The sequence below is a fragment of the Procambarus clarkii genome, chromosome 30, assembly GCF_040958095.1.
Source record: "Procambarus clarkii isolate CNS0578487 chromosome 30, FALCON_Pclarkii_2.0, whole genome shotgun sequence".
Classification (NCBI taxonomy): Eukaryota; Metazoa; Arthropoda; class Malacostraca; order Decapoda; family Cambaridae; genus Procambarus; species Procambarus clarkii.
Window position 1 is genome coordinate 15446805 of NC_091179.1, and position 10997 is coordinate 15457801.

Here is a 10997-nt window from a genome sequence, read left to right on the forward strand (position 1 = left end):
GAAGTATATACAGTTATATTACCTAGTATTTTTCCTTAAATATTTAACTCAAAACAAAGATTTCATATATTCGTGATATCTTGAGTTGAGCTCACGGACCTTGCACAGTGACTTGACCACCAGTGATGACCAGGATTGTTGACCGAGGTCTCCTAAACTCAACACTCAGACAAAACTGTATATGTTTGCCTGGAGAGAGAGCAGCGGCTGGCTCAACACACTACAGCGCCCACAGTAGAAACCACATCAAGTAGGCTTCGAGTAGGCTATGGCAGAAAAGAGAACGAGGGTGGGGAAAGCTATAGGAGCAGGTGGGGGTGTGGTGGGGAAGGATGGGGGGGGAGTGAGGGAGGGGGAGAGAGAGGGCGAGGGAGGTGTGGGAGTGGGGAGGGGGGATGGATCTGAGTGTTGGAGGGAGGGAAGAGGGGGGTGGGGAGGAGGTAGTGGTGAGGATTACAGGGGTATATAAGATCCTCAGCAGCGAGGTGCTGGCATAGTGCGGCTGTTGGTCTTCTTCTGCCACCATCATGACCGTCTCCGCCACTCTCCTGGTGTCCGCCATCATGGCCTTCTTGGTAAGTCTTACCCTCTCTTGCCTCCTGGGCTCTTGTCCCCTCTCTTGCCTGCTGGATTCCTGCTAGGAGCCCTGACAGCTGAGTGAACAGCACTTCGGATTCCTAGTCCTGAGGTTCCGGGTTCGATCCCCGGTGGAGGCGGAAACAAATGGGCAGAGTTTCTTTCGCTCTGATGCACCTGTTCGCCTAGCAGTAAATAGGTACCTGAAAGTTAGACAGCTGCTTCCTGGGGAAATGTGTAACAAAAATGAGGCCTGGTCGAGGACCGGGCCACGGGGACACTAAGCCCCGAAATCATCTCAAGATAACCTCCCCTCTTCTGTTGACTTCTGCTCTCTGCTGTTTGCCCTCTCTTGTAATGTCTTCATAGTCTTCTCTCGAATAGTACTGTTATTTTCTACCTTTTCTTATAGTGTCATCTGTTATTTATTTATTTATTTATTTACTTATTTATTTATTTATTTATTTATTTATTTATTTATTTATTTATTTATTTATTTATTTATTTATTTATTTATTTATTTATTTATTTATTTATTTATTTACATACAAGAAGGTACATTAGGTTTGTGAGTATACATAGCGTGGTGTTTACAATCTTGTAAAGCCACTAGTACGCGCAGCGTTTCGGGCAGGTTCTTTATCTAACAGATAATATTAAGTAGGTAAATTCTAGCAAATTTATCAAAGGATAACAGGAACATTGCAAGAAAAAAATGAGATGAGAGAGATTAGTAGGTATATTAAAGCCCTTCGGTATTATTATCTTGTTATTATCTTGCATTTCTTATTATCTTGCATTTATGGTTATTATTAATGGACAATTTATGGATGATTATTATCTTGCATTTCTTTCTTTCGCTGTTTTCTCGTGTCTTGTCTTCAGGCAGAACGAGTAGGGACCTCTCCTTTCCTTCTTACTTCTTCTGTTGAAGAAGAAAGAAAGAAAGTAAGAAAGACTTCTTACTTTCCCTATAGAAGAATCAGTATAGGGACGATAAACAATTTCACTATAAGCACAAGCAAGTAGTTAGGAAATGAAATTATCCTACAACAACAACAATCCTACATAGGTTATCCTACAACGTATGGAGTCAGCCTCCTCACTTGTAAACACCTGATCTCCCACGCTGGTGCTCCCATACAACTTGGTGTTCATCTATGTTCCAGGTCCAGGTACCTCCCATGTCCCTTGGTGCTGGTACCTCCCATGTCCCGTGGTGCTGGTACCTCCCATGTTCCTTGGTGCTGGTACCTCCCATGTTCCTTGGTGCTGGTACCTCCCATGTTCCTTGGTGCTGGTACCTCCCATGTTCCTTGGTGCTGGTACCTCCCATGTCCCGTGGTGCTGGTACCTCCCATGTTCCTTGGTGCTGGTACCTCCAATGTTCCTTGATGCTGGTACCTCCCATGTCCCTTGGTGCTGGTACCTCCCATGTTCCTTGGTGCTGGTACCTCCCATGTTCCTTGGTGCTGGTACCTCCCATGTCCCGTGGTGCTGGTACCTCCCATGTTTCTTGGTACTGGTACCTCCCATGTCCCGTGGTGCTGGTACCTCCCATGTCCCTTGGTGCTAGTACCTCCCATGTTCCTTGGTGCTGGTACCTCCCATGTCCCGTGGTGCTGGTACCTCCCATGTCCCTTGGTGCTGGTACCTCCCATGTTCCTTGGTGCTGGTACCTCCCATGTTCCTTGGTGCTGGTACCTCCCATGTCCCGTGGTGCTGGTACCTCCCATGTTTCTTGGTACTGGTACCTCCCATGTCCCGTGGTGCTGGTACCTCCCATGTCCCTTGGTGCTGGTACCTCCCATGTCCCATGGTGCTGGTACCTCCCATGTCCCGTGGTGCTGGTACCTCCCATGTTTCTTGGTACTGGTACCTCCCATGTCCCGTGGTGCTGGTACTTCCCATGTTTCTTGGTACTGGTACCTCCCATGTCCCTTGGTACTGGTACCTCCCATGTCCCTTGGTGCTGGTACCTCCCATGTCCCTTGGTGCTGGTACCTCCCATGTCCCTTGGTACTGGCACCTCCCATGTCCCTTGGTGCTGGTACCTCCCATGTCCCTTGGTGCTGGTACCTCCCATGTCCCTTGGTGCTGGTACCTCCCATGTCCCCTGGTTTTCACTGTATTTATACAGTATCTGAGAGATGTATTTTTACACTGCATGAGAGATTATTTATAATTTAATATATTCACTGTTACAGGTGTCTGCGGTGACGTCACAGGAACAGGACAAGCTGTCAGTCAGGTTAGTCAACTCTCCATCATGTTAGTCAATCCTCCATCATGTTAGGTAATCCTCCATTATATTAATCAGTCCTCCGTCACGTTAATGAATCCCTCCATCATATAATCGATCCTCAATTTTAATCAATTCTCCATCGTGTTAGTCAATCCTCCGTTTTAGTTAATCCTCCTTCATGTTAATCAATTTTTATCAGATAATCAATTCTCCATCATGTTATTCAATCTTCCATCAGATAATCAACCCTCTATCAGATAGTCTATCCTACACCAGATAGTCATCCTCCATCTGATTGTTAAGTTTTCAGTATAGTCAGTTCTCCATCATGTTAATCAATCCTTCAGTGATGGTAATCAATCCTCCATTAGATGGTTAATCATCTATCAAATAGTCAATCATCCATCAAATAGTAAATCATCAAATCGGAACATCAATTCTTGTTGAGGCTACGCAGTCATTCATCAAACAGTCAATCATCCATCAAATAATCAATCATCCATCAGAAAATCACTCCACTTTCAGGCAAGTCACTCCTCCATCAGGAGAACCGGTCCTCCGTGCTTCCTCCCCCACAAACAGCGCGTCCATAACCCCACAAAAGCCTCGACTGGAGCTTTTAGGCATTATTACAATTATAATAATGCCTAAAAATATGATAAATAAGAATATTTCTTCAGTATAATTTTTTTTTATGTAAAAAGTATTGATGAGAAGCATAGTGGGGTTGTATGGATAAATATGACGTGTTCCGTTGTGTGAAGCGAGCCACGGGCGTGAGCCAGGGTGTGGTCACTACACTGTGTTCAAACATTGTTGTTGGTATATGTAATTACCAATATTAATTGCTGTCAACCGGTAATATTGGCAGATCACTTTGACGTCAAATTATAAATAATAATAATGCATCAATTACTACAGGTGTAAAAGTGTACAATTATACAGGCGAAACAAATGGTTGACAAGACCCGACTAACGCACTCCCCCCCCCCCCCCCCAGCATGCGCTGTATGTCGCTGGGTCGGTTCCCGCACCCCAGAGACTGCGGAGGGTTCGTCGACTGTCTACCTGACGGCGAGGGGGGCCTGAGGGCTCGTGAGGGCTCCTGCAGGGGACGTGCCTTCCACCCCACACTCAAGAAGTGCGTCAGCTTGCAGAAGGTGAGTGTGGCTCAGTGTACTGTCTTGCAGATTGTTGAGGAGTTGGGGGATTCAGTTCTCATAATATTAATGATGTTTCGGACTTTGCAAAGCTTTAGTGGAGTGCAAGGGGGGGATCATGTTGGAGATCACTGAAGCTGAGAGTTTCAGCTTGCAGAAGCTGCATATATTAAGATTAAAGGCTGTAAGGTAATTGTGTACTTAAGAGTGAATCATTGCTGCTCCGGTCACAGGTGGATGGATGCCAGCCCCGCGCGGCTAGAGCTCTGACCTCTGACCCCAAGTTAGACTACGTGTGTGAGGGCGCCAGCAGCGAGTTCGTGTGTGCCGACTGCAAAACACTGGTCAACTGCGTTAACGGCACGGCGTACCCGGAGCCTTGTGCCTCGGGCTACCTGTGTGCCACCAAGGAACATAAATTTGGAGGTGGCGTGTGTTACCCTGACGAGCCTATAGGGTGTGCCTGCGAACAACCCAATCAGTTCAAGGTTGATGTATACGATGAAACTCACTTCTTGTTCTGCGAGGCCAAAGATGCGGACCCACAAATCTACCAGTGTCCTGATGACCATATCTTCGACCCCACCATGAGCCAGTGCACAAATAACAATGGGTTGCCGGAGTGTACCGCCATCGGAGTCTTCGCCAACGTCAACAACTGCTCCCAGTATTATAACTGCATTCCTACCATTGACGGTTGGGTACAGAAGCCTTTCTCTTGTAACAACGAATCTCACTTGGGACTTATGTATAACGAAGCTAGTGGCCAATGCGAGGACCCGTGCGATTGGAACAAGGGTAGTTTCAAATGTGAAAACGAAGGTCGCTTCCCCGACCCTCTCAACTGCCAACGTTACTACGATTGCGTGGCCGACTCAGCTCAGCCGTCAGGTTTCCGTCAGTCTCTGCACGAGTGCCCAGAAGGCTACGAGTGGGACCCTAGTGCAAGGAGTCAATTCGGCCACTGTGTGGAGGAGGGTAACAGCTTGGCTAAGTGTGTTCCCGTCACCGCTAACAAGTGCGTTGTCCCTGACGGCCTGTGCAACCCGGAGCCGGTCACGATCCAGCCTGAACAGCCAGAACAGTCTTCACAGCCTCCACAGCCTACACTGTCTGCACAGGCTGCGTAGTGACCCATACAGACTGACGTAAGTTACAACCCTCTCCCCATTTTAATAAGTACTAAACTGTATTTAAGGCATTAGGACAAAAAATAATAAGTACGATAGTAAATAATTATACAGTTCGTAAACCTCTCTTTCCCCTTCCCCTCAAAAAAATTCCATTGTTATTATCATCTTCCCAACATATTAATATGTACAATACCGTGCTTGAAGAAAACTAACTTCCACGGAGCAGCTATGGTTTGGTAAGGTTTGGCCTACTTGGTTAGGCTAGCTTAGGCAGTCAAAGTGCTAGGAAAGTGGAGGCTTCTTTTAGTCATTTTTTCCAAAAAAATATGTATAATTATGTATTGACGTATTTAGTATAACTTTCTACAAAAGCCTTGAATAGTTTTGTATTTATTAGAATGAGGTGAGATTGTTCATGACCCCGAGAGTCCACCGACCAACACAGTTTGTCTTTGTTATGTAGTATTAGTGACGTTAATTTATTCTTTGTTGACTGTAATCAAATAAATTCATGATAAGTAAATGATTTTTATTCACTCTGAGAGCTTTTTAGTGTGTGTGTGTACCGTCTCCCGGCGTACTGTTTCTCTAGACTGAGATCGAGACTTGGTACCAGACTGGTGTCCAGACTGGGTTCCAAGCCAGGTTCCAAATCAAACCAAACCAAGGTTGAGACTGGGTTCTGGATTGGGTTGGAAACTGGGCTTGAGACTTAGTTCAAGACTGGGCTCGATATAGGTTTCCAATCTGGGTTCAAGACTGGGATTCAGATTGGGTTTGAAACCAGCCATGAGATACCAGCCCGTCCTCCAAACAAAGACGCAAAAGTGATTCCATGCACCCGTCAAACCCCCTGTTTATGAATGAAAACCGGTTTACACACGACTCACAACTGATTTCGTTTGAACACTTCCGGAACAAGTGCTTCACTGACAAATTTTGTTCGAACCCCAACGCTATAAATGCTTCACCCACGTACTACAAATTCAAATAATCGCCAACAGAACCTAAACACCTAACCTAACCTAACTTAACATGTGGCTATATATGCACAATATGCTAATATATTATAATATCAATTTAAATTTGAGAAAATTCCCGTTTTAAATGAACAGCATGTTAAAATTTATGAATCCGTATGTGGGGGCGACCGCTATCTCGTTTTCTGTTTTGGGTCCTCTGGTAGGGTAGGATAGGGCACTTTAGTTGCCAGTTTCTTGACGGTTCCAAGGGGTTGTCATAGCCAAGGGGTGGTAATGGGAGACAAGCTCCCATGACCTATAAAATGCTCCTATACGGCATGCGTCTCAAATAGCCTCTGACAATCAAGTCCAACTCCTGGCCTGCATGGGTGGCTTAGTCTTTAAGTCCGACGGAACTGCTTTTACCGACAGGAGAAGGGGCGAGGGCGTGCCTCTGGCGCCTTAAAGCCAGCTGCTCCGGGTAGATGGGACTCGATAGCCTGGGAAGGCAGCTCATCTAGGGGAAGGAAAACCCTGATTTTAAACCTCCGCTGCCTTGCGGCCATACCCCTTTTTTGGGAAAGGCTTCAGGAGTCAACCTCGAGGAAAAATCCGGAGTTGGAGCTCCTAAGGCAGTTCGTTGTTGACGTCGATCTCGTTCTGGCAGCTCCTGCGACGTTGCTGGAACCATGTGTCTTTCATTTTGCATTTGCAAAAGGCATTTGCCTTTCTATTGGATAATTTCAGCAACGTAGAGAGGGGGGACCTGCTGCATGGGTAACAGCTTCTCCTCCATATCTACCTACCCAGGCTTTGCGCCTTGTCAGGGCGAAACTCCATAGTCTTAGAGTGAAAGACGCCTACTATTCTTGACGTTGAGAAAACTTAGGAGGATTAGCTGATGCATAAACCAACAATATACAGTAATATTTATTTAAATTTGGGAAGAAACTGTTTACCTGAGAGGCACTAAGACTAGTGGCCTCGACGAGGACAGGAAGCCGGCGGCTTGTCGAAGGTCCCCCCCATTTGCCTTGATCTTTTTCCAGTTGTACTTTAAAGGTTAACAGTGTTAACAGCATTTACGGCTTTGGCGGGTAGGCAGTTCCACGGGTTTATAACTGTTTGGGTGAAGAGCCTCCCCCGTTCTCGGTCCTTCATTGTGTCTTGTTGAGCTTGAACCCGTTGCTCCTTGTTTCTGTTTATTAGTATACCAAATGAAACGTTCATCCTGTCAGTTGTTGTCTTCTGTACAAAAATGCTGTCATCAAACGCCTCGTAAGTCAGTGAGGATAGTAATAACCTGGGTGAAGTTTAAACACCAACCCACACGTCTCAAGAAGAAAGAGCAGTATAGATGTTTCAGTTCGCGGTGGACCATTATCAAGTCGCGTCAAGAAAATTTTATTGATTGATGATTGATGAAGATTAAGCCACCCACGAGGTGGCACGGGCATGAATAGCCCGTAAGAAGAACAATTGGTAGACCAATTCAGTATAAGGCAAGAATGTGAGATGAGACGAGAGAAGGTGAGAGGTATACCATAGGAATAAAGAAAACAGCAAAAGGGCCTAATACCGAAGAGAAAGAAGGGAAATAGAGATAAAAAGAGATAACAACATTCCTACCTAAATTTACCTGAGGGCCACAAACACTCTAGTGGCCTCGAGGAGGACAGGAAGCCGGCAGCTTGTCATAGGTCCACCCATTTATCCTGATGTTTTTTTCCACGTGGATTTTACAATTCAACAGAGTTTTAGCATACCTTATGTATATACTGACTTTGTCTATCATTCCTTCCTTCCTTGGTAATGGTCCAAGAAGGACCGAAACGGCTGACTAGACAGCGCTCAGGATTCGTAGTCCTGAGGTTCCGGGTTCGATCCCTGGTGGAGGCGGAAACAAATAGGCAGCGTTTCTTTCATCCTGATGCTTCTGTTCGCCTAGCAGTAAATAGGTACCTGGGAGTTAGACAGCTGTTACGGGCTGCTTCCGGGGGGGGGGGGACAAAAAGGAGGCCTGGTCGAGGACCGGTCCATCATTTTTATTACTAATGTTTATATTGTCAATCTGAAGCTGAATTGCATTTGTAGATTTGCTTCCAAAAAAGATGTAGTAGGTCTTTTCTATGTTAAGTGTTAGTTTGTTGGTTGACATCCATAAGTGGACTTTTTTAGTTCCTTATTAACAACATTATTTAGTGTATATGGGTTGGGGTTAGAGTAGATGAGGGTAGTATCATCAGCAAACAATATAGGTTTCAGAATGTTAGAGACATTAGGCAGATCATTGAGGTATATAAGAAATAGGAGAGGTCCCAAGATGCTGCCCTGTGGCACTCCAAAAGTTATTGGTAGAGTGGGAGAGGTTATATTATTGATGGCTACACATTGGTGTCTATCACTAAGATAGGATTGGATATAGTCCAGTGCATGGCCTCGGATTCCATAATGATGGAGTTTACGTAAGAGGTAATTGTGATTACCAGTATCAAAGGCCTTTCTCAGGTCAATGAAGAATCCAATCGGAAACTCATTTTTGTCAAGGGCTGAGTGTGGGAACCGACCTGTGAGATTTATATTTATTTAATTTATATGAATTTATATAGAATTTATATTTACGTTAATTTGTATACTTCGATAGCAATTGGTATGATGGTAAGTGGACTGTATTTCTACAATAATCTCACAAATCGATCCTCTACACATTAGGGGGGTTTATATTAAATTTATATATATGCAGCCAATCAAACTACAGTATTAGACTACATACATTGAAGAGGTTCCTTATCTTATTTGTACAGCAGGCCTTAGTCCACCAGGTATAACTAGGATGTAGACACCAAATTATCCTCTTTGAGGTAGCTTCCATCACCCAGTAACTGGTACACAAAGCATGCTTCCTCGTCTTGACCTGTCAAAAGGGCGCTAGCTATGAAGCCAGAATCCTAATATATGACAGCTATATCAGAGAAAACACTGTACAAGGAACCATAAAGACCTAGGCTTAATTACCTTTAGTATGAGGCGATCTCGTGATCTAACCGGATCACCCTATCTAATGACATTAATGGCCACAAATGATAGATAAATGGGTTTCGGCAGAACACTTAACTTGTATTTGTTGACAGCGTGTTGATGATGGTACACCTTTGGTTTCCATAACACTTCGTCCAAGTAAAATTAACAGGAGCCGAATTGCTCCCGTGCCTCTGGTCTAAGTACAATAACAATGGCTGACCACTCCCTCACAACTGACGCTACTGGCCTACATTGTCCAGATGACAGTAAGTGATAGAAGGGTCACATTTACTCTATTTTAATTCTGATAATTAAGTTAATTTATATGAGATGTTTTTATGATGGTAAAGTCCAAAGACTAATGTATTTAAGAATAATTCCCACCATAATAGGTGGTGAATTTATAATAGTATGTGGTAATGATATCCCGTTTTCTATAGACGGAAATTCCACTACAAATTACATTTTCTATGGGTTAACTTGTTTATACAACACAGCAATATTATCTGCCTGTATGATATTATTAAATGGTGTCGGATTTTCCGACACTGAGTAATTTATATCAAGGAGACTAATAATTGCATCGTTGGTACTCTTTTGGTAGCGGAAGCCAAACTGACAGGGGTTAAGAATGCCGAATTTTACGAGGTAGGAGTAAAGCTGTTTGTAGATAACTTTTTTCAAATATTTTTGATAGTATGGGTAGGTTTGATATCGGTCTATAATTGTTTATGTCTGCCGAATTACCTCCTTTATGAACTGGTGTTACTCTTGCTTTTTTAAGGATATCAGGGAAGGTATGACACTCAAGGGATTTGTTGAACAGCAGAGCTATAGGTGGCGCAAGGGCGAGGGAGGCTCTCTTGTATACAATGGATGGGATTTCACTGATGTTCCCAGCTTTGGTTTTTAGTGAGTGTATGATGGACACAACATCTGTCGGGCTGACTGGTGAAAGGAGAAGAGAGTTTGGATAGCTGCCTGAGAGATCTGTGTTGATATGTGTCTGAGTCTGTGGGATTTTACTGGCAAGGTTAGCACCAACCAATAAAAAGAAGCTATTAAATTCATTCGCCATTTCTAAATCAGTTGACGGTGTAAGGCCATCCATAGAGAGTGTTATCTGGTTGTGGGAGTGTTGTTTAGTTCCTAGGATATTAGAGATGGTATTCCATGTGGTTTTCATGTTGCCTCTTGCTTCTTTGAATCTAGTCTCATAATATGAAAGTTTAGCTTTTCTTATGATACTGGTAAGCACTGATGAGTACCTTTTAACTACTTCCTTTGTAATAGGCCAATCCTAAATTTCTTTTCAAATTCATGTTTTTTTTTTGTTGATTGATTTGAGTATGCCACTTGTGAGCCACGGATTGTTTATTCTTTTGTCAGTTACTTGTTTGGCAAGGAGGGGACAGTGAGTGTTGTAGAGGCTTAGAGTTTAGGAGAGAAAGAGGTTAGTTAATGAGTTTATATTCTGTGTATTATTGAATTCAGATTCCCAGTTAATATTGTGAAGTGCATTAGAGAGATTGCCTAAAGCTGATTCACTGTGTAGCCTGAATGAAAGTTTCTTGCTTTCTGGTGGTATTGTGTCCATGTTTGCTATGAGGAAGGTAGGATAGTGGTCAGTTGTTCTGTCATAGATTTCCCCAGATGTAAGGGGAGCTGTTATATTAGTCCAGAAGTGATCCAGGGTAGTGGCAGATGTTTGAGTGACTCGGGTGGGCTTGGTGATTGTGGGGATTAGCATACAGGAGTGCATGCTGTTACGGAAATAGTCAACTTGAGGGTTATTTTGAAGACCCAGGTCACTATTGAAATCACCTCCTAGAATGATGTGATTTTTGTTGAGACTGTTATTTATGATAAGATTCCTTACGTTGTCTGAAAATGAAGCTAT

At 43.8% G+C, this 10997-nt stretch overlaps 1 protein-coding gene across 1 annotated transcript; it reads left to right on the plus strand.

Annotated features, from left to right (window-relative positions):
* The first annotated feature begins 465 nt into the window (after positions 1-465).
* On the plus strand, positions 466-5637 carry LOC123765622 (uncharacterized). Its single transcript, XM_045754296.2, has 4 exons — positions 466-575; positions 2784-2827; positions 3822-3981; positions 4215-5637. Exons 1-4 carry the CDS (start codon positions 528-530, stop codon positions 5109-5111), a joined length of 1149 nt encoding a protein of 382 aa, XP_045610252.2. The 5' UTR covers positions 466-527; the 3' UTR covers positions 5112-5637.
* The last annotated feature ends 5360 nt before the right edge of the window (positions 5638-10997 follow it).

Coding starts and splice junctions, on each gene's coding strand:
- LOC123765622 (XM_045754296.2), top strand. CDS start 528: ATGACCGTCTCCGCCACTCTCCTGGTGTCCGCCATCATGGCCTTCTTG. Junction 576..2,783: donor CCGCCATCATGGCCTTCTTG/GTAAGTCTTACC, acceptor TCACTGTTACAG/GTGTCTGCGGTGACGTCACA. Junction 2,828..3,821: donor CAGGACAAGCTGTCAGTCAG/GTTAGTCAACTC, acceptor CCCCCCCCCCAG/CATGCGCTGTATGTCGCTGG.